At 46.8% G+C, this 23,591-nt stretch overlaps 1 protein-coding gene across 2 annotated transcripts in view; it reads left to right on the forward strand.

Annotated features, from left to right (window-relative positions):
- Positions 1-191: 191 nt before the first annotated feature.
- The window catches only part of ANKRD24 (ankyrin repeat domain 24), a 42,140-nt gene continuing 18,740 nt past the window's right edge, over positions 192-23,591 (forward strand). The window contains exons 1-15 of one of the 2 annotated variants that reach the window (XM_025170640.2): positions 192-485; positions 579-2,365; positions 3,171-3,214; positions 5,117-5,467; positions 8,450-8,580; positions 9,027-9,115; positions 9,943-10,007; positions 11,470-11,527; positions 13,456-13,526; positions 15,233-15,339; positions 18,027-18,214; positions 19,060-19,088; positions 19,365-19,457; positions 21,835-21,942; positions 22,433-22,477. In XM_025170640.2, the coding sequence (XP_025026408.1) occupies positions 5,399-5,467; positions 8,450-8,580; positions 9,027-9,115; positions 9,943-10,007; positions 11,470-11,527; positions 13,456-13,526; positions 15,233-15,339; positions 18,027-18,214; positions 19,060-19,088; positions 19,365-19,457; positions 21,835-21,942; positions 22,433-22,477 (1,053 nt within the window). In that variant the 5' untranslated portion in view covers positions 192-485; positions 579-2,365; positions 3,171-3,214; positions 5,117-5,398. Of the gene's footprint in view, positions 486-578; positions 2,366-3,170; positions 3,215-5,116; positions 5,468-8,449; positions 8,581-9,026; positions 9,116-9,942; positions 10,008-11,469; positions 11,528-13,455; positions 13,527-15,232; positions 15,340-18,026; positions 18,215-19,059; positions 19,089-19,364; positions 19,458-21,834; positions 21,943-22,432; positions 22,478-23,591 lie in introns of those variants that run through there. The other variant, XM_088149310.1, reaches the window with a different exon arrangement.

A 23,591-nucleotide genomic window follows, 5' to 3' on the forward strand; every position in this document is an offset into this window, starting at 1 on the left:
TTGGGCGGTGAGATTTGCATTTCTTGAAAGGTGGCGACGTCAAGGGCGCCCTCTTTGGTTCTGGTCCGAGGACGGAGAAGGACCGTGTAGGGCTGCCATATTTGTTAATGGCAGAGAGAGCTGTCGCGCGCAGGTTAAACTGGCGGTGTCGCCATCTTTGTTTTTGTCAGTTAGGGATGGAATAGGGAAGGGAGGCCGCGCTTGGCGCCCCGTGGCTTGTGGCGGGTCTGTTTTCTTTGTAGAGAATTCAAGCGACCGTATTCATAAAAATAGCAGTTTAAAAGCATGTTGAGCCGTCAACAGTTTAGGAAAAAAAAAACTGTAACCGATGCATTCACACAACAGGCTAATCTTTCTTATCCTAGTTAAGTTTTCTTTGGTGCTTTAGGATGTCGTGTGAATCCCAGTTTATGGGTCAATATATTGCGGGAGCCCAGAAAAATGGGTTAGTTCAGGAAATCAGCTAAGTCTGCTGTGTGAACCTGGTCAGTTTAAATGCCAGTTTACAGACAATAGTTGCACAAACATAACTCTTTGGAGGTAAAGTATTTTCATAGTATTTTTCTTCCTCTCTTCAGCTTACCTACTTTCAGTCAGCTGCATTTTCCTGGCCAGTTCTGCTCAGCTGATTCTGCAAAAGTAAGCCCAACTGAGTTGGAATACTTGAGAGGCGAGCCCAAACCTCCATATTCAGAAGCAGTCTACCTCTCCAGAACAGGCCCTGGGCACTTTGGAAGCCACTGCAGCCATTGCACAGAATATCCTTGTGGTACTCAGGAAGGAGAAGCCGATGGAAGCGTACTGAGCGTGAGAATTAAAAGAGAACCTCCCCGCCAAGAGCATGTTATCTGAACAGCAGGAGCTGGGAACGGGGCACAGAGCCGTGATGGTTTTCAAGCCTGCTGGGTGAGCTTTTCGGCAGTGCCGACCTGGAGGTCACCTCCAGTCCTGTGTCCACTTGTGGACCCCACAGTTGAAGGATTATTCCGAAAAACTGGAGCCAGTTCAGACAAAGAGCAACAAGGAGGATTGTGGACTCAGCCCTCTGAAGAGCAGCTGGAGGGACCGGAAGCTTCCATCCGGGGAAGAGAAGACGGGGAAGGAGAGGAAAGCCGAAAGAATGGCGCCACGAAGACAATCGTGTCCTGTTCTCCCTCTCCTTGTGGGCGACAGAACGCTGAAGGATGGACTTAAGTTACAGAGAAGCAGATCCTGACTAAAGGTTAGAAAAAAAGCTTTCAGCAGTAAGCCAAGGTAGACGGGGAAAGCAATGACCCAGAGAGTTGGGGGGGGGGGGCTCTCCTTTGCTGGTTTGTGGACAGGCATCTGACAGGGGTGCTTTAAATTGAGCTCCTGCCCTGAAAAGCAGGCTGGACTACATGGCCTCCAGGGTCCCATCAGCACAGCAATGAAATCCAGACACTTTGAGTACCTGACACCAAGGACCAAGATCTGAGATGGGTTTACGGCTGGTTGCTCTCGGAACAGAATATAGGACCGAATCAGCCCAGCCTGACACCAGTGCTTCTGCTGTTCAGCGTTTGTATCTTCAGTCTCAGGGAATCACAGAGTTAGAAGATACCTGGGAGGTCACCTAGCCCGACCCCTTGCTCCGTGCAGGGTCTGGTAGATTATCTCTCACAGATGACCATCCAGCAGCCTCTGTTTAAAGACCTCTAACGAAGGAGAACTCGCCATTTCACAGGGCTGACCACTCCTGCCGTTGGCAATTTTCTTGCTGACCCCCTTCCAGTACCCTGCTGGGCTATTGATACAATCCAGAAGATCTTTTCCCCTCGTTTTGCAGTCACCATAGCAATAATCAAATTAAAATCAGCTGCTCTGTCCAGCTAGGAAACATCTCTTTCCAGTTTTCCCCTTTGGAAACTGGAGAATCCGCCGACCCCAGAAATAATCAAGAGAGATTGCCCTGCAGGATATTCCTTTGGCATCACCTCCTGCAATTCAAACCCTACTGGGGCCCGAAGCCAAGTATTATCTTTGGTTTTTCTATGAGCTGCATGGAAAAGCAAGAGGGCTGCGAAGATATCACCTACAGTAGAGTACCTGGGAGAGGTGTTAGTTTACCTGTTACAGGTAGTTCATTAATTCTCAAGCGCTCCACTACCACCACCACCCTGGACCCATCTCCAGTTGGTGGGGCCGCCACCCACCTGACGCTGAACAGGAGCCAGGAATATTCTGAAGTTGCTTTGCAGCCAGGTGCTCGTAAGAAGATATCTTTCCAATTGTTCTGTCTTTGCATGTCTGCACCGAAACATGAGCCCAAGGACATCCAGGGGACCACAGCGGAATCGAGCCCCAAAAGACAGCCCTGGCTTGTAACCCCCAGAGACCACCACATGTAAGTTTCATAATGTGCCCATTTTATGCCTCCCCTCTAAAACAGCCATCTCTTCCCTAAAGCAAAAACCTTGGTTGGGTAGATTTTCAGGGCTTCACCAACAAGGAGATAGACTGGGTGAAATGGGGAAGAGTTCTGCTGGATAAACAACCAGATTCAGTAGCAGGCCTACCTGCGTGTGAAGGTAGCAACTGTCTCCACCTCCTGATGTGGTGGAAAATTGGATCCTAATTAGCCACGCAGGGGATGGCAGAGGCTGGGGATCCCCTGAGATTACAGCAGAGGACCAATTTCCTGGTTGCGCCTCCCAGGTGATGGGGCAGGTGAAGCTCCAAGGATTCTCCTAAGCAACAAAGAGGTTCAGAGTCTCCAAAAAGAAAAGGGAAGAGCTGGGCATTGCTCGCTGGCGAAGAGATTCAGCAACCAGACCACAGCCCCTCTCCCCCCCCCCGGATAATGTTAATGAGGGGTCATAATCTTGTAATTTGGTAAAAGGTATCTTGCTTTGTCCCTTTTTAGATCTGCCCATTGCTCAAAGCCATGAGGACTGGTGTCTTATTTTATTTTTTTAAGGGAAGCAGTAGAGACCTGCTTTGCTCGCACACCTGGCGTTTCTGGGGCGGGGAGGGGGAAAGAAAAACTCCCGACTGGGGAGGATGCTGAACCGTGCCAACCAAGCTGAGCTATGGGGTCAAGGTTTGATTTGGGGCAAGGCGCCATCCTGCAATGGCCTTTGCCTATTTTCTTGGCCCTGTTTCTGCAAATACTCTGTAGTATTCCCAGCCTCTTGATCTGTCTCTTGCAGAGAGCAACATGAAGAGCCTGAAAGCCAGATTTAAGAAGGGTGATGTGAGTACAAGCCATCACGGCTGTTCCATATTTTCAGCCCCATGCCAAATTCCTAAGGTTAGAATTAAAACCTGGACCTTGGTTCCTGCGACACTCCACCCTGCAAAATGGGGTGTAAATGGGTGCAGGGCAGTTCTTCCCAATGGCCAAGGACAGCCTGCAGATCTTTAATGCCAAGAGGGAATCCCTGCCTTTTAGGGATTAACCTTAAAAATAGCTGGAGTTGCCAAGGTTGATTGATTCAATTATGTCCCATCAAGTCGTTCTTGACTCTTAACAGCCAGAGAGAAAGATTTTCTCCAGGAGGATCAGTCCCCACGCTGGTCTTTCAGATCTCCCAAGGATGCCCCCGTTGCCACTGGAACTGAGTCCATCCCCTTGCTGCTGCTGGTCCTTCTCTTTCCTTCCACCTTTCCCAGCATCAGCACCTCCTCCAGAGAACTGGGTCTTCACATCATGTGCCTGAAGTAGGATAATTTGAGCCTGGTCATTGGTGCCTCGAGGGAGAACTCTGGGTTGATCTGTTTGATGATCCATCAGTTTGTTCTCTTGGCTGTCCACGGTGTTCTCAGGGTCTTCTCCAAGACTGAAGTTTAAAAGCTACTCTGTTCTTCCTATCCTGCTTCTTCAGAGTCTAACTCTGGATTCCATAGAGTGTTAGAGGGAAAACTGTTGCCTGCATGATTCTGATCTTTGTAGGTACAGATACATCATGGCATCTGAATATCTTTTCCAAGGCCTTCATGCAACCGTATATGGGCTGCAAAGATACAGAAGACCACCAGATGGCACCAAAGGGGCACAGATGTTTTTGTTGTTATCTAGTGCTTGTGCATTTTTTTTAGCTCAGAAACAGCAGCCCTGGACTTCACCAATCTGATCTCAGTGTATAGAATGGATGTGTTTCATTGCTACCGACTTCCCCGTTGGGTGGCTCCAATGTGTGGGATTACACATCCCATTCTCCCCAACCAGTTCTATTAATCTCAGCAGCACTGACAGTTGGTGCTGAGTGCCAGCAAATAAGGAGGCTGCCGTGAATCCAAAAGGAGATATCGCTCTAGGTGTAGCTATGGGGTGAGGGACCAACCCTGAGGTGGTAGAAGGACTCTTCCAAAAAGAGAGTAAAATCCATGATGAACTGATTGCATTCAGGAGATCTGGAATATGAACCGTGGTTAGAAATGAAACCACAGCGTTTGGTAGAAATGATGAGGTGCAATGGAATATCTTAGAGGACCAGCTGGCCGGCTTGTCGCCTGCAGAGGAATGTTAGAGGTAGGAAGTAAGGTTTTATCACTGTGAGTTATAGCAGGCAAGTCCCCTGTTTTGGGGGGACAATGACAGTCTTCCTCCAAACGGTATTAGATTTCAGTTCCCAGAATCCATGGCTGGCTGAGATGAGCCTGGTGGGGGACCACTACCTCCATCTGGATGCGGGGGATCTGGGCAGCTTCTGGTTTAGCTTGGCCAGAGTTATGCATGGGAGATCCTGCTGGCTCAGGCAGGCTGGGGCTACGTTGTCCTCAATGCTGAGAGTTGAATGTGATGCTCCTGGTGCAATCTTGGAATTGCAAGATTGATGTCTGCGTGTAATCCCTGCTCTTCACACCCACATGCAGTATCTCCAACTGGAGTTGGAGGAAGACCCTGCTTGCCACCCCAGAGAGCTGTTGGTGGTCACCGTCTGCTCGTAGAGTACTTCCAGATGTCTGGAGTTCAACTCCCAGAATTCCCCAGCCAGCGTGGCCACCGCTGAGGATCCTGGGAGCTGACGTCCACCCCTTTGAAAGTTCTCCAGGTTGGGAAACCCTAGCGCAGAATGACGAATCTTGCTAAACAGCCGCAGCTTTCTCAGGCTGGCCATACGTTCACACGGCGCATCTCTATCCTGGGTCTTAGGCATCGAGCCTTGAGGCGGACTGACTTGGGAGCATCTTTCTGGGGACGGAAGAGGAGCGCTGGAGCTTGTGCGCGCCTGGCACGCGCGCACCAAGGCACACCGGCCAGGTCCGCTGTCCACCGCTAGAGGGAGCTGGTCCCCTGCTGCTGCTGCGCCTCAGGGCCTTTGTGCGGTGCAGCCGACCCACCTGGACCATCCTCCATCCACCCGCAGCCCCGGGCGGGTGTCCTCCTTGGGCCCTCCTCTTTCTTCACCAGACCAGGGGCAGACAGGTTGGATGGATGGCTACCCGCTACTTCCTAGGGGGAACGATGAAGCAGATTTGCTTCTGCGCCGCCTCCTCCTTTGTGGTATGTTCTCCCCCCCCCCCCCGCAAGCCTGCTCTCCCTCCCACAGGGCTCCTTTTCCTCCCGGCCTCTTCCCCCCAAGCCCATCGCTGCTGCCATGGCACCAGCCTCCTTCCCCATCTCAAGGAGGTGGGGGCTGGTTTCCAAGCAACTGATCTAGTTCTTTTTTTTTTTTAATGCTAATAATGCAAGGTACCAAGGTTGGGGAGGGGGGCTGTAGCAGGAGAGGAGGGGAGTTACACTCTGTACATGCACAGAGTGAAGCGAGTGCATACCCCTCCCCTCCTCTCCTCCCCCTCCCTCCCCCCTGCACTCTAGAAGGTTATAGTTGTGCTGCTAAGAATGTACTGAAATGTACCAAAGGGCTATTTTTTAACCGAAAAGTAGAGGCCGTTCCCACCCATTGCATTCCTCCCAGCATGGGGGATCCTTCCCAAGGGATGATGAAGGTGATGAAGAATATCGCCTCACCTTCCTCCAGGAAACTCAAAGAGAGGGATTCAGCAGGACTCTTGTCATGTTTTTTATTTATTTCGTTTATGGTGACATCCATGTTAAGGATGTGTCTCTGTCTTCCTGGTTCCTTTCCTCCCCTCCCCATTGTTATCATCACAACAACCCTATGAGGTAGGTTTGGCTCAGAGAGGATGTGTATGTCAAGGTCACTCCATTAGCTTCACAGCTGACATCCATCCTCTGTAGTTTCACCCCAGTTTGAAACCCTCCCCATACCTTTAATTTTATTTTAGGTTTTCTCAGTGTACTCTTAACCTCTCCAGTCTGATTCGTACCCTGTCCCCTCTTTCCAAGAATATTTGCTCTACATTTCTTGGAGTTAAAGGTCCCCCCCTTCCCTTTTGTCAGTGCAGTTCAAAATGCTTTAACGTCTTTCAACCTTTTGGTGAGAGGCTGGGTGTGTCTCGGTGTGTGCATGTTCATCCTGGCAACCTTGCAAGGTAGGTCAGGGTTAAGAAAAGGGAGACTTTGCAGCAAAGTTGGGTTCTTCCAGAAGAGGATTCTAAAACAGCCATACAACTTGGTCTGGAAGGTTGAATGCAGGATGGGTGGAATTTTCCATTAGTCTTCATGCAGTGGCTGGGTCTGCAAAACAAATTCTCCTTCAAATTGATCTTGACTCCTAGAAGTCACGAACATACCTCTGCAGCTTTTGGGCAGCTTTACGGACATGGCTGGCCCTTGTCTTCTTTTTTCAGTTGGCCAGTTTAGTCAGTAGCCCTCAGATTTTCTGGTGGTTCCCCATCCAATTCCTAACCAGTTACCACCCTGGTTAGCTTTTGAGAGGACACATTGTGCTGAAATAGGTTGGGTGTTTTCTTAGCACGTAGGGTCAACCATCATGATAAGCCCCAGTATGGTTTATAGATCAGGATGTTGGGTGTCTATAGCAGTTGTGGGTTTTGCAAAACCAGGGTTTAGGGTTTACTGAAGTGGGCTGTGCAAACTTATCATGAAGTATGTCTTCTTGGCACCCAAACTTCCCTTCTTTTTAGGAAGGAATTATCATTCAAAAATGGGGGTGAAGACACTGAGTTGGTCGCCGAACAAATTTTATTCCCCCATATTGGCTCAGCCCAGGCATATAATAGACTCAAATGGGCTCCAGGGGGAGCCTGGGGTTCTTCCCTGAGGATCTGGTAGGTAGTTCAACTGATGCCTTCATTGCTGTCTGGAATGGGTGGGAGGCTGAGGGCTTGGCTTGCTCCTTTGAAGCCTCTCCATTTTGTAGACCTGATAGCTGTCCAACCATGCTGTTTAAGATGATTCACTCCCTGTGGGGTAAGGATGAGCCATAAGAACATCTCCAGGGTCTTTGTAAAGAGTATTCTAAGCACCTAGCAGATGAAGTTGCTCAGATTTATTCTGGGTTAGACTAACTGGTCAAGTCCTAATGAGTGGATTGAGGCTTCACCTGGTTCCATTCTCTGGGAGTTATTGACCCTGTAACTCTTGAGGAAGTGGTCTGGATCCTTGGGACTGTTTACCCAGCCACCTGTCTATTAGATCTGTGCCCCTGCTGGTTAGGAGGTGTCACGTGGTTGGGTCCGTGTGGTCGTGAATGCTTTCTTGAGTGAGGCAGTTGTGCGTCCACTCTTCAAGAAGCCATCAGTGGATTCAACAGTTCTGGACAACTTTCATCGAGTCTCCAACCTTCCCTTTCTGAAGAAGATTGTTGAGAAGGTGGTCAGGTTGTAGCTGCAAAGAGACCTGCATTAAGCACATTGTCTGGATCCTATCCAGTTGGGTTTCAGGCTGGGACATAGTAGAGAGATAGCATTGCTCGCATGTGTGGATGACTTCTGGTGAAGCCAGGATGGGGGTGGTGTGACCATCCTGGCTCTTCTTGATCCCTCAGTGGCTTTTGATACCACTGATCATAGTATCCTTTTGGGCCAGCTCTGGAGATCACAAGTGGGAGGCATGTTGTGGTAATGGTTGTTCTCCTCAGACCAGTTCCAGTTGATGTTGATAGAGGGGAAAGAACAACCTTCAACCCTTTACCAGTGGGATGCCTCAGGAATCGACACTCTCACCTTTTCTATTTAGTTTCTACATGAAACTGCTAGGTGAGGTCATCCCCTGACATGGGGTCTAATACCATTAGTACACCGATGATACCCAATTCTATGTCCTGACTCCGAGCTGATCAAGCAATGCGATCATGGTCGTGTCCTGGTGCCTGGAGGCTCCAGAGATCTGGATGGGGAGGAACAGGCTATGGGTTTTTGGTTCTCTCAGGAAGATCAGGGATGTGCCCCCTCCCCCGTAACTTAGCATATATGTAAAATATATCCAAACCTTTCTAGGAGCTACTTACCCAATATGCTTGGTCAGATGGAGAAGCTGCATTAGATCTTCCAAGTTGGATGGGCTGGAAAGGGGAGGGAGAAGTGTCTACATTGGCTAGAGAGGAACAAACAGATCCCTAAATGCATATCCTCAAATAACCCAAATGTTGGTTTTCAGAGCCAAGACTGGAGCAAGAATGATGAGAAGCTCTTGCAGGCGGTGGAATTCAATGATGCAGATCGAGTCTCCTCGCTCCTGCTCCGGAAGAGCTTGGTCCCCACCAAATTGGACATGGAGGGGAAATCAGCGTAAGCAACCCTCCCCTCCCCTCCCCTCCCCGCCAAGCCCTGCTGTCTGTTGAGGCCCAGATCTGTTAAGCCTAGATCAGTGTTGTGCAAACTTGCCCACTTTAAGATGAGTTCCCCAGCATGGCTGGCTGGGGAATTCTGGGAATTGAAGTCCACTCATCTTAAAGTGGCCAAGTTTGGACAACACTGGCCTAGATTAAGCCTCCAGGGCTTCATTCTCATTGGATAGCAGAGGAGGGTTTACCTGGCGGTAGAGAGGGACAGCTGCTGGTCACCTGTGTTTTCCTATCTTTTGTGCCCTGCCCAAAAGGCTTTCCCATTTAGGTCCAGATTCTACAGGCATTAGGGTGCCAAGGTTGTCCACGCCTGCTTTCTTCTGTACGTCACTTGACATATGGGTTCCCCCAGCTATCAGCGGTCCCCAGGAACCCATTTTCCTCTTGCAGGTTCCATTTGTGTGCTACGAAGGGAAACGTGGACTGCTTGGAGGTGATGTTGGCCCATGGGGCAGACGCTCTGACCACAGATGGTTCAGGTGAGGATGCTTTATTGCATGTTTTTTTAGCACAAACAACCATTCTTCAACAATGGCTTCCTGGTGCCTCTCAACCTGGAGTCTGATGCAACTATCCTGGTTGGTTGCTTTGCATCAATTTCTCCTCTTCCTCCCTGAATGTGTGTAACCTCCATGAAGTCCATCTAAACTGGCTACCTTCCCACATCCCATGGCAGTGAGTTCCTGAAAGTAATGTCATGCGGATCCTGCAAGGCTTGATCTTCTCCTTCTCTGTCCCAGCAAGATTCCTCTGTTGGTTTTCTGGAAATAGCTTGGCCCTCTTTGGGGGAGTTGACTTTTGACCCAGAGAATTCCTTCCTGTTGTTGAAATCAGAATGGTGGCTTATATCCTTAGCAGCCTACTGTCCTTAGAAAAGTTCTAACATGCTCCTGTCCTCCTGCTTCCATGCCAGTCCAGGGCAATGTGAAATAGACTACCACCAATTGGCTGACTTACGGAGCAAGGCAAACTGAATAAGGAGGAGCTAAGGCCTGATCCTGCTCATGCCTTGGGCATGTGATGGGCCAAGAGAATATTCTTCTGAATGCCAAAGGAGGCAAGTTGCCTGATTTGAGTGGAAATCACAGACCAACCCAGTTGGCCACGATGAAGCTGTAGCACACAACATTTGGAGATACTAAACCCATCTTTTCCCTCTCACAAAAACCATGTTTTCTCCTCCCACTTCAGAGCTGCTAGTTCAAGCTTTCATTGGTGTCAGCCTGTACTTCCTTCCACACTCAGTAAGACTCCTTTGACGACAAGTAACACCATGCTTTTCTTCTTTTGATCTTCTCCACCACAGGCCACACGGCATTACATCTCTCAGCGAAACATGGCCACCCACAGTGTGTAAGCAAGCTGTTGCAGGTAATACCTCTTAGATTAATTTTCAGATGCTCCAAAGATTGTGCCAGGGGTGTTCAGAGGGGGGAAGGTCATGACACATGTAAAAAGGGGCATGGCTTCAGTTGCATGGTTACCAGTGCCATCTTGACTTTCTTTGACCCCTTCTCCTTGTGGATGCCATGGGGGATTGGAAAGCTTCCTGTCATTGATATGTTAGATCAGTGTTTCTCAACCTTGGCAACTTTTAAGATGAGTGGACTTCAACTCCCAGAATTCCCCAGCCAGCATGGGAATTCTGGGAGTTGAAGTCCACGTGTCTTGAAATTTGCCAAGGTTGAGAAACACTGTGTTAGATCATTATTTGCAAGTAACATTTTCTTGTTTTGGATGTGGCTGGTGAAAGTTTGATCCTAGGTAACCCTACCCGACTCTCCCCAAAACTTTCAGCATTTCTCACCTTTCTTCCCCTCACTCAAATAGTCAGACTTGCTGAGATGGACACAAACTAGATAAGAGACTTTGATTAACAGAGCTAGGAAGGTACCAATATTCAGGAAAGGGAACCAATGGAAGCAGCTAACAGCCTCTGAGTAGATGAAAGAGACAGTATAGAATTTATAGCCATTCCTGCTTCAACTTTTCTGCTCTTTTACCATGCACATCCCTGTATAGAGACACTTGGGCCTCTGTTTTCTGTTCCACTTCAGCAGACATGTCAGTTGGTATAGACTTGCTAGACATTCACCGTTCAGTAACAGCAAATGCTTGGTAGACTCACCATAACTAGAGGTAGATTTATAGCAAAAAAGAAAGAAGTTACATGTATACAGGGGACCTACCTGATGCTGAACATGGGAATCAAGCCAGATATCTATGTTAGGCTTGATTCTAAATACCAAGAGAAGAGAATGGTTGATCCTTTGATGTCAACTGACTCTTAGCCCTTCTTAGCCTAGCCTTGAGAATTGAAGACATCTGCTCCATGTTTACACAACATTTCTGTCTGGCCTGAGAATTGTTTATTCCTGCCCCACCAGCTTCAGCTGTTACATTTCTCATGTTCCCTTGAACCATCAGGCGAAGGCAGTTGCATGTTTACATTCTTGGCATTTCTGCTCTGAGAATCTTCATGAGAACCTCCTGTCGCTAACAGAATCTTGACGCAGATCAGGAGAAATTAAACATCTTTTCTTGTTGTATTCTTATGTACGTGTTCTTTACTGAACTAAAGATTAGTTGAGCTTGATATTTGACAACAACTTGGACACATCCATGCAAGTTTTTCTGCAACTATATGGACAGGATTTCATGTTGCCTTCTCTCAGGGTGTGTTTTTTCCTTTTTAAACTTTGCTTTATTTTATGCCTCTCTCTTTTGAAGTAAACTGCTCTGTGTTTGACTGGGGTTACTGCCAAGTAAATAAGCATCAGAACCCAGCCTTCACTGAATTTTTGATGCTAAGTTTTTCTGTCTCACCTCTAAGTCTTCCTGCCCTGTTGATGTAGCCGATAGCCAGGGAAGGACCGCACTCCACCACGCAGGTAAGTTCCAGAAGCATCTAAGCTGCTACTCCCCAGCCATGAAAACATTTTATTGTCTGAAATACAAGTGGATCTGAAGGGGGAGCAGAGATCATGAAGGTCAAAGGGCCAGAAGTCTTGGCATCGGTTGCCCAGATCACACCTGCTTCTCCTTGTCACCTGCAGCACCACCAGCAGTGATAGATTTGTGAGCAAAGTGCCTGGCGAATCACAAGTCAGAGGAAGGGGAACATAACACAGATGTTTGCCCAGCTCAGGTTAAGGTGAACTCTTGACTCCTGAAATGTGCTTGGTATGGAGCTATCCTTGAATATGATTGAATATGTGCCATCAAGTCCTTGTCACCTCTTAGCAACCGCATAGATAGATTTTCTCCAGGAGGATCTGTCCCTAACCTGGTCTTTCAGGTCTTCCAGTGTAGGTCTTCCCATCGCCACTGTAACTGAGTCCATTCCCCTTGCAAGATATTGGCGTTAACCTCTAACATCCTACATCTAACCACCACCTGGAGGCTACAACTGGTCCTGAATATGGTGGTGCATGCAGTGTTGGGCACTGCTCTGTCCGCCCACGTTGTGCAAGCTGCACTGGCTCCCAGTCTCTTTCTGGGTGCAATTCAAGGAGCTGGTTATCATCTTTAAAGCCCCGCATGTCATAGGGCCAGGTTATTTGTGAGACCGCCTCTCTCTGAGGGTATCTGCCCGTCCCACCAGATCAGATAGCTCCAGGTCCTTCCCTGAAATGTTGCCATCCAGTGGGAGGCAAGAAGCGTGCCTTTTCTGTGGCAGCCCCTGTCCTGGGGAACACCTTTCCTCTTGAGATCTGGCAACCCACCCCCCTCCTTAGCTTTCTGGAAAGCTGTAAAGAGTTGGGTCTTCCCCGAAGTGCTGGGACAGGGTGAGGCTGAGCCTGAAGATGGTGCTGTTGCTGGCATCGGAGGAGAATGGCTAGGCGCCAGGTTTTTGCCTTTTATTTCTATTGGTTTTGGGTTTCTATTGCCGTTGTGAGCTGCCCAGCGTTGTGTTTTCCATGATGGGTGGCTGTGTAAGTCTGATAAATAAATCCTAAATAAGTCTTAGGCCAGAGGTTCCCAAAAGTTCTCAGTTCACGGCACTTTTAGTGTTGCAAGATATGACGTTACAAATGGATGTCGCAAAAAAACCCCAACTCCTGTGGCACCCCTGTGAGTGCCCAGTTTGAGAACCATGGGGTTAAATTGGCTTGCTGTGGGTCATTCCCATAACAACGTATTTGGGCATGAGAAGAGACCACTGTTTCTCAACCTCAGCAACTTTAAGAGGTGTGGACTTCAACTCCCATGGCTGGCTGGGGAATTCTGGGAGTTGAAATCCACACCTCTTAAAGTTGCGGAGGTTGAGAAACACTGGAAGAGACCCTTCTGAAAATTCACCCAACTCTCTTTCTGGAAAGGACCTTCTCAGTGCATTTTGGCCAACGTTGTGTCCAAATGCCACAAATGGTCTGGGAACACTGGGGCCTGCAAGTGTTCCCACCTCATTGTGGAAGCAAACAGCAACAACTCCTTCCTTGTTTTATACTTGTAAGATTAATCTATTGTTTTTCCCTTTGGAAAGAACACTCAGGGCCATTCAGGGGTGTCCTCAGGAGGGTCCTCAAAGTCAACACGGTGGCCACAACTGAGCAATGATAGCCCTGCTCTCTTTTTTCCTCAAATCACCCTTGGAACTGCCTGGGACAATTCATATCCTGGATTGGAAGTTGCATCCTTCCCCATGAAGTTTCAAAGTGATCGTGCTCACAACTCACAACGTGAAGGATTTTTGAAGTGTCAAAAGCAGGATGTTTACTTACAAAAAAATCCCAACAATTATCCATGAACATGGATGGATTCTCATTTGGTTTATCTTTCTGTTAAAACGTGTTCCTTTCTCCTCCTTTTTTTCCAGCCATCCATGGATCTATCTCTTGTTTGGAAATCCTTTGTGACTTTAAGGCTTCCTTGAACATGAAGGATCAGGTAAGAGCCTGCTGGACCCCCGTCAGGCTAAGCTGACAAGTTTCTGGGGTCTCTTCACTTTTGCTTCTATTGTTCTCGCAACCAGATAAAAGCACTCACTAACCAGGGTTACGACCATGCTGTGATTCTGAATGAGCACTGAAAACCTATCCAAAGGGTCTACGAGCATTGTCCTTCTTCTTGACTGTTTTCGTGTAGAACAAAATGTGTAGCCTTCTGGAATTGGAAAAATGGTACTTGAAAACGTGTGAGGCAAGGTGAAAAAGGACTCTACCATTGGCTGTCTCATGCTTGGAGGAGGAAACATATTGATTGATTATTGGTTGATTGGTTGATTGATTATGTGCCATCAAGACAATTTTGACTGCTAGCGGCCACATAGATGTTCTCCATATTTTGCAGAACTATAATAGGAAAAGTGACGTTGCTTTGCAGCAGAACTTACATAAGAATATAAGAACAGCCCCGCTAGATAAGGCCATCTTGGTCCAGCATTTTGTTACTCATAGCAGCCAACCAGATGCCACTGGGTTGCTCGCAAGAAGGAGAAATACCCATTCACACCATTATGTCCCTGCAATTGGTATTTGGAGTCATGCTGCCCCCAAGATGGGGGGGAAATGGAAGGCTCAACAGGCTTGTCTTAAATGAATTTATTCAGCCAATGATCTCCTATGTATCATGACGTCATCTCACGAATGGCACATGTGATGCTACGGTGAGTTATACCTGATCCCTCGAACAGGGAGTCTATCTGATCAAAAGTTTGGTCGCCAGTTGTTGAACACTCAGTTTTGTCCCCATATGTTTCATTTGCACAATCAAGTCAATTTTCTAATAACTCGATCAATATTTCCCCTCCGCAGCAAAATTTCAAAACAGAACACAAAGAATACTGCCCTTACTCCTTCATCTAAAGGAAACCAAATACATTTGTAAAAAACCCAGCGATTTACACTTACCCAATCTACACAAACTTACATACAAAACTTAAAAAACCAAGAAGAATGAAAGAAAGGTTGGAGCTTTAGATCTGAGTTCCATCTCATGTGTTTTATTGGTGTAGAAACCCAGTAAAAAATATGTGGTCCTCAAAGAGTCTACTCTGAAGGCTCTTTGAGATTTCCAAAACTTTCAGACCATTTCTAGAATTCTCAAGTTCAAAGGCCTTGAGGGCATCTAAACCAAGCTCTTACTTCATTAAAACTTCCCCCAGGTAGATGGCTATGTAGCCTCTCTTCACATCCAGCAACAGGAAGTCCACCACCTCTACAGATCGTTGCTTGCACCATCAAGTTTCCCTTTCTGTTGGGAAGTTTTTCTAACACTCAATCAATATCTGTTTTCCTGTAATTTCAGTCCATGATTCCATCTCCTTCTCTGTTATGGGGGCTGGCCTTTCCTCTGTGGGACATCCTTTCATGTTGCTATCATATCTTCTTAAGTGTTCTCCTCCTTCTCCTTCTCCTTCTCCTTCTCCTTCTCCTTCTCCTTCTCCTTCTCCTTCTCCTTCTCCTTCTCCTTCTCCTTCTCCTTCTCCTTCTCCTTCTCCTTCTCCTTCTTCTCCTTCTCCTTCTCGGAAAGAAAGGAGAACTTTCAAGAACTTCCGCATGGATGTTTTCCACTTAGTGGTTATGAAGTTGCTATAACCAAGATACAGATGTTTTAACTGACCAGGCAATGTATTCCCTTCTCTCTCCTGGCAGGATGGGGCAACTCCTCTGATGCTGGCTGCCAAGATGAACCACTCTGAGCTCTGCCGCTACTTGCTACACCGAGGAGCAGCTGTTAATGCAAGAGACCAGAAAGGCCGGTGAGAAAACTGTTGGGAGACAAGGAGAGGGAAGAGCTGGGAGTGGCCTCCCTTTTTCCAAATGATATGATAGTTCAGACGGATGCCTCGCTTAGCTCAGCATCACAGTCAACCCACGTTTTCAAGTTGTTCTTTTTCATCAGTTCTGATAGAGACCAGATTAGGACAAAGCTTGTCCACATGGATTGCCCGGTGTGGTGTTTAAGATGATCAACACTTTAGTCTGCAGGAAAAGACTTATGGGCCCAATAGCACCCCTACTGTCAGGTTCAGCCCAAAGAACTCCATAAACTGTTGCGTTTATTAGCTTCCACCTCAAGACAGAATCTCTCCAGACTGAACCTCAGTTCCCAAGCCAGCCAGCCACAACACCATGAATTCCTTAGGGTAGTGCCAGTCTCATCTTCTTAAACTTCCCACGCTCCTATTGAGGGCTAAGGAAACGCTTATTTCCCTGAGCCTGACCTTCATAACACCATTCCATCACACCTACAGCTTTCCACAACTGCATTCATCAAAATCACGTGGTAACCCCCTAAATTAGAATGAGAGAGTTTGGTATGCTAGCAAAATAGATTCATTAAAAAGGAGGCAAGGAAAGGGACATTCAGACCTTGACGTCTTTAGTAGCATCATTATGTACCATGATGGTGCTTAGAACCAAACAAAGGTTAGGCAGATGTGCCCTCTGGCAACTGAACTGTTGCCTGTCTCTAGTTGATTAAAACTGGCTGGCTAAATTCATTTCAAGTTTATGACTCTTCCTTCGAGGTTGAATTTCCCCTTTATGCCCTTTAGGGATTTTCATTCTGCTTTTTCCATTCAAAGAAGAAGCTGAAATATATATATATATTTTAATGTAATAGGAGTAAAAGGAATGAAAGCATTAATTTTTTTTAAATAAACCCTAAAAGTAACAAGAAAGACACCAGAAACTAAAATTGATTGATTGATTGATTGATTGATTGATTGACTGACTGACTGACTGAATTTGTAGCCTGCCCTATTGGAGATGACTCTGCGCAGCTTCACAAAACTAAAAGGAGTATACAGTATAGATTTAATCATCTATAAATGAAATGAAGCCACAGCAGAGTCAAGCACTCTGTAATAAGAAATAGCAGAAACGTGTAAATAGGAGAAATCTTAAAATATGGATCTTGTTGCTAACTGAGTGGCTAAGTGACTTGTTTAATGTATGCACATAGGCTGGGTCTGTGACTGACAATTTGAAGGATGCTGTTCATGTTCCCCTGTTGGAAAGATAGCAAGAACGAAGGCAAAATCTTCAGGGGGAATTAGTTTGTTAAGTGTGCCAGGGAAGGTATTTGATAGAATTCTGCTGGAAAGGGTCTAAGACGTGAGAATGAGCAACATTTGGGAACTGCAGTGTGACTTGGCACCAGGCAAGGGTTGGGAGGACCAGATTTTTGCTCTTTGGCAGGTCACTCAGAAATGCACGAATGTGAGAAAGTTATCATGGTTCTTGAATGAGCAAATGATTCACCAATGAGCAGGGAGTAAGATAGAATTGCAAGGTGGGATTGTTTAATGCATTTATGGATAAATGTGTAAAGAATGCTATGGATAGATCGAGATGTAAACTAGATTTAGCTATATTTTCTTTTCTTTTTCTTATCTCATGCCTTTAATTTCTTTTGACCAATGCTTCTCATTTTTCTTCTGTGTTTTGCCTTCCACTGCTAACCCTAAAAGGGAATTTATAGTTATTTGTTTATTGTATTTATATCCACTGCAACTGTGAGATTCTTGGCACTTCACGATAGCATGGTGGGTATGTATGCATGTACTAGGAAGCCACTGTGCGGAACTGGATGAATGTGATCTCCTGTAGGTGGATTAAAGAAGATTTTCTACGATGACAGCTGGAGTTTGTTTATCAAATTGTCAAAGTGGTTCATGCCTTGATGTTAAGCTTTTGAAACATCTTCAGATTCTCCTCCAGCATAGCTCTTTGGGAGGCTTCTTCCAGAGAAGTCTGGTTGCTTGTGAAAATGGCAGTGTGGAGACCAGGAACCAAGAATGAAATTCACATGTGAGGAGATAGGCTTCAAATAAAGATTTACAGTAAAGAGGTCCAATCCCTCAGCACTTTCTTCCAGTCAAAATCTTGAACTGGGCTGGTGGGACGTGTCAAGCCACTTCTTGTGGAACTTTTCTCTTGCACGTTTTGAGACATTAAATATTGAGACATTAAAAATTGCCTTGGGAGAGTGAATCAAAGGTGCATATGATCTGATGTAGCATTTCCAGCAATGAACAATGATTTGCTGGCATGGTGGTATTCAGCCCTGCCCTGGCCTTGAATATGGCAGTCCATTACAAAGCTGATCCTTCAGAGAAGAGCTGAGCATGTGAATGGGTTTACAAGGAAGGAGGCCAAAGTACTGGCCTACAAAAATATTCACTAACCTCTTGAAAGATGGCCAAGAATGAAGCACTCTGCTTCTTCTGAGAACAAGGTAGAACTTCCAAGATACGCTGGCATAGAATTCCTTGACAGCTCTGAAAGGCTGCCTTTAGATACAGTCTCAAGGTTTTCATATTCAAAGACCCCAGTTAAGTAAGACTTGTCCTGGGTAGCATTTTTGAGGGTTACTTCTGTAATACTACCCCTGGAATCAAAACCCTACTCCTTGGATTTATGGTGCCTGTCTTTGCTTCAGAACAGCCCTGATGGTTGCTTGTGAGAATGGCAGTGTGGAGACAGTTGAGGCTCTTGTCCACGGCGGGGCACGGGTTGGCCTCATCGATGCCACAGGCCGCGATGCAGCACACTACGGAGCCGCGACGGGCAATGCTCTCATTCAGCACTATCTCCAAGATGCTGCCCAATGCCACTCTTGGGCCAGTGGTAAGGCCCCCCATGCTCATTCCCTGATGCTGGTCCTACTGAAGAAAGAGGGGCATTGTCTCTGAGTTCCCCAAATAATTGGGGCAGGGTATTTGAAATAGAAGTCTGGATTGGTCAGGAAGAAACTCATAATGACCTTTAGCTGGATTGGAGATGGGTTTCTTCCACTTTGGTGATCACTTCTAAGGACTCTTCACATCATAGAATCATTGATGGCAGGACCTCAAAAGTCAACTAGTCTAACTCCTGCTTGGTGGAGGATCTGCTAAGCATTTTGGACAGAGGGCTATCCAGGCTTTGTCTGAAGCCCTCCAGTGAAGGAGAACATACCACTTTCTGAGGCAGCCCTATTTCACTGGTTGGCAGCTCCTACCATCAGGACTCTCCACCCAAACTCTCCCCTGAATCTCCTTCCTTGTAGCTTCAACCCACTGCTTCTCTTGCTGCCCTCTGGGGTGGCCGAGAACAACTCTTCTCCCTCTTTCGTATGACGGTTCTTCCAATGTCTGCTGCCATGTCTCCCCTCTTCTGCAGGCAAAACCAACCAGACCCCGCCCTAGTTTCCAGCCCCTCACCCATGTGGGAGCTGTAATAAGCAATTGTTTGCTCGTATCCTAAGGGGCGTCATGTACAGAGACCCCTGACAGACCTCCAGGCAGCTGCAGGACTTTGGTCTCTAAAAACCCCTTGCCCTATTTTAGTCATTCAGCGGTTTTGTGGTTCAGGGGGCTTTGGGCTGTGGGAGGAACCTCTGTGGGTGCTCAGTCCCAAAAATTGGATGGTTCCTTGCCAACCTTTTAATTCTATCTTGAAATATCCCTTTGATCTTTTTGTCTTTTTTGCAGAAGAACAATCATCTGATCTGTCTTCTCAGGTAATCTTTCCCATTCCACAAGGGCAGATTGGCACCAGCTGCTGGGAGATCAACTCTTAACGCTCCTTCCTTCCTTCCTTCCTTCCTTCCTTCCTTCCTTCCTTCCTTCCTTCCTTCCTTCCTTCCTTCCTTCCTTCCTTCCTTCCTTCCTTCCTTCCTTCCTTCCTTCCTTCCTTCCTTCCTTCCTTCCTTCCTTCCTTCCTTCCTTCCTTCCTTCCTCCCTCCCTCCCTCCCTCCCTCCCTCCCTCCCTCCCTCTCCTTCTCTCTATTCCTCAGGCATCTTCTTCTCAACAGTCTCTCTGCAAGGAGAAGAGCACCAGTCCAAGGAAGCGGAAGGCACCTCAACCGCCCACAAGCAACCCCAACCAGGTAGGAGGCCGATGGGCTCAGATACCCAGATGATCCATTAAAGAAAGAGAAGTAGGAGCCCACATATCCCTTTGGATGAAAATGCACCATTTTGGCATGGAGTGGGCCTGACTGGGAATGCCAAGGCTGTTGGCTCAAGCAGGAAGTGGACAAGCATCATGGAAGGTGGAAATGGTTAGATTCTTCCCAATCCAGGGAGTTGGGCAGAGACATATTCTTGAGTTTCTGTCCCTTGTGACATTATGACATCCTCAAGCAGCAGCCATTCCACCCATCGCCCATTGCCCCACAGTCCTGTTTGCAGGCCCAACAACCCCTCATGGCATTGGCCACCAGGAGGTACTCTGTGACCAGTTCCATCCTTACTGGGTCTCATCAGATCTTTGTAGCCAGGTGTTATTCCAGGGCAGTGTTTCTCAACCTCAACTTTGTATGCTGGCTGAGGAATTCTGGGAGTTGAAGTCCATCCGTCTTAAAGTTGAGGAGGTTGAGAAACACTGTTCTAGGAGGTTCAAGCCCTCTACCAGGGATTGAACTCATGGACCTTTGCACTTTAGGTTCAGCTCATGGTTGCACGAATCTCTCAAAGCCAAAACTCCCCTTTTTCTGTTTTGGCACAATGACCACAGCAGCTGGCTTGGAAGTAGCCCAAGGCTGGTGCCAGGCTTGGAAAGGGAGTTTTGTTTCTTGCTGAGCACTTTTCTAATTTATCTGAAGCCTCAAACCACAGGTGAGGCTCCGCACACATTTAAATTTAAAAAATTACATTTTAAAAATTTAAATTGCAAATTTAAAAATTAAAAATGTTGAATGTTAATGCACAGCTCTCAGTCGCATCACGGGTTATTTAGTGGGGGACCAAGTCTGTATCTGGTAACTAGGGTGGGATTATAGTATATCATCTTTATTATAAAGGTATAATAAATGTTCCTTTGAGTTGAGTCCAGCAACTCAGGACAGGGTCCCAGCAGTCTTCATGGCAGTGATTCTGCGATGTTTAGCTCCTGCCCGCTTGCAGGATGGCTTTTCAACTTCCTAGTTAAGGGGTATCCGCAGAGTATGGTCAAAAAAGTCAAGATGGTGACAGTGTGATTGAAGCTGTGCCTGATGTTTATAGGTGTTGTACCCACAATGCACATACAAAACAGGAAAAGCTTCAATCACGCTGTCATCAGCACCTTCTTGACTACATCCTGCAGACACCCCTATTCCCAGCCCTGAGCTCTCTTCTGGCCCATCCAAAGACCAACCAGGGCTGATCTTCCTTAGCTTGCAAAATAAGTGGAAGGTAAGATCTCCCATCTACAGGACAGTTACCTACAAATTAATTTCAGTTTCTTTCTCCTTGGCATTTTGTTTTTTAATTACACCCAAATCTCTTTTGGTTCACCTTTCTCCAAACATCTGCATTTCTGTCTGCCCTTTTGCCTCCTGGACTGATTCCCAAAAATTGTTTTAGTATTTTGTGTTTCCTTGCACCCTGCTGCTCACAGAAAAAAAAAATTAGCGGAGAAAAAAAATGACACAGACATCAGATGCAGAAGCAAGTGGAGGGTCTCCAAGGCATACTTTATCCTTAAGACATTCAAAATTTCAAAAAGGCTGTGGGCTGCTTGCTGCATCTGAGAAGTCATGTATAATTTGGCCCAAACACTGTTAGTATGGCAGTGTCAACCCTACAGGGTAGATCAGTGCTTCTCATCCTTGGCATCTTGAAGATGTGTGGAGTTGAAGTCCACGCATCTTCAGGATGCCAAGGTTGAGAAACACTCGGGTAGACAAACCAGGAAACTGAGTTCACAGGATGATTAGAACCTACTTTATTGAGATAGGCTATAATAATAACAGAATCTTGCAAGTCTCGCTGTGTTTATTTGTTTGTCTAATGGATTTGTGGTGCTGCCAAACTCATCCAATGCGATTCTGGGCAAGTTTTTCCTTCCCTCCCTCTTATACCCCAGGGCATCAGAGACAGCCAGTCTGAGTCTCTTTCTAATACCTTCCTGCCCCACAGGCTTAATGCATGCTTCTTCTGCATCTCTTGTGGTCCTCACAGCTTCTGGATGTCTTCTCCAAGGTCATTTCCACAGGTCCCTACAGCTATGCTTCCATGCTGAGCTTCTTTGATGCAACTTTTGTTGACGTCTACATGATGCCTGCTGTTATTCCCAAGCCGGCCCCCAGTCCCCCCCTCATCCCAGCCACAGCACAACTGCTGATTTAGCCGTCCACATATTCAGTGTTAACCAGCCCAGATTCAACTGCCCACATTCCAGCTCATGGGGTGAGGATCCTGCAGTGGGACTATGACTGAGGTTGGATGCAGGGAAGGTGGTGCAAGAGGATTGGTCAGTCGGGCCTGGATTTTTGTTCGTAGGTGGACCGGGAAGCCTATGAGGAAATTGTGAGGCTACGGCAGGACAGGGCTCAGCTTCAGCAAAGGATCCGGGGACTGGAGCAACTCCGGGAACAACAGAAACAGGAAGTGAGTCTTTGAATACCCTCCTGGATAAAGATGCTTGGAATGAATCTCTCTTGGAAACCCAGCGTCCGCTGGTGCTTGGTGCCTGTCTTCAGCGGTGGAATAGGGTTAAGGGTAATGAAGTGAGGTCATACATCCATGCACTTCCCACAAAGCTTGGATTGATGCACGGGTTTGGGGCAAAAGGAGCCACGTTTCAGAAATTACAGCTGCCCCCCAAGAAATGTTGTCTTCTTTCCACTTTTGTCTTTGCCAAAGGCATGTTATATTTTCTTGGCATTTTATTGTCTGAAAGGACTTTTACCATCGTCTTTTCTGTTCTACCCTGCTGCTCTTTCATCATTTCACTGGGGTTTTATTGTACTTTTACTTTATTTTATCTTCTGCCAATTCCCATCAGAATTGTGAAGAGTGGCTTCAAGAGGTCAGGGAATAAATAAGAAGTCTTCCTGGCAATGACTCTACCCCTTTTTTCCCCTTTTGCCTCTGGTAGCAGCTGGAGTTTCAAAATGGCTCCTTGCCTACTCTGGAGAAGCAGGTGAGTCTTATCCTGGAACAGAAGAACCCAAGACGATAGGCATGTTGTTGAGATCGTGATGTGTCACACACTACAATGTCATAACCCAGGTGATGCAAACAGCATAATGCAGTGTTCCTCAACCTTGGCCACTTGAAGATGTGTGGACTTCAACTCCCAGAATTCCCCAGCCAGCTCTGGAAGTTGAAGTCCACACATCTTCAAGTGGCCAAGGTTGAGGAACATTGGCATAATGGATGCTATTTGCACTGATATCATGGCATGTTTAATATCAGTCGCCTCTCTGCAGATTGCCATGCCCAAGACCCACATTGGGGCTTTTGAGAAAGAATCCAGAACACTAAGAGTTAGATGGAACATTTCTTTGACTTACTACAAGGCAGCTTCCTATATTTCTATTTAGGACAGCTCATGAGTCACCCTGAGGATGAGAATCTTGGTTTCAGGACCAGAACTCTGAGGTAGAACATATGCTTTTGCGGTCAAAAAGTCCAAAATCAGTTCTGACCACGCCCAGATAGTGAACTGGAAGTCACTCCTGTCTTAAATCTGCAGAGCTGCTGCAGAAAATCTGGAACTGGAGGGACTCAGGGCTTGACTCAGTAAAATGCGTCTTCCTGTGCTCCTAGTGTGTCAGAATTTGTGGTCTGTTTCAGGACCTGGTGAGCATAAATCAATGGCCAAGAGAACAGTCTTATTACTGCAATTTGCGATTTGTTACAGCTGGGTTCCCATAAACAAGGAAACTTAAAGCCACGTTTCTCGTCTCATGTCAGAAATGCAGGAACTGGAAAGGAGACAATCACTAATCTAAATTTTTAAAAAATAACACAGATGTATATAATTCTTGCCCAATGCCAGGCCACATTGATGGCAAAGGTATTTCCGACCAGCAAGTCATTCTGTGTGCGTGTCGGTCCCAAGGGGCACTGCAAAAGATGGATAATTGTTTGAATAGCGCCACATCCACAATAAATATCCTTGTCCTCAGAAAGAAACCCCCATTTTTCCATTCGATATTTAGTTCTACCCAAACCAGCGTGCAGTCTGTTTAAACATCTCCAAACTGTCCACTCCTCTGAACCTCCGGGCAACTCCTAAAGCCACATTAACA

Source organism: Python bivittatus, unplaced genomic scaffold (assembly GCF_059951505.1).
Source record: "Python bivittatus isolate LINGU-HERP-01145 unplaced genomic scaffold, Pbiv_v1 ctg000580_np1212, whole genome shotgun sequence".
NCBI classification, from domain to species: Eukaryota; Metazoa; Chordata; class Lepidosauria; order Squamata; family Pythonidae; genus Python; species Python bivittatus.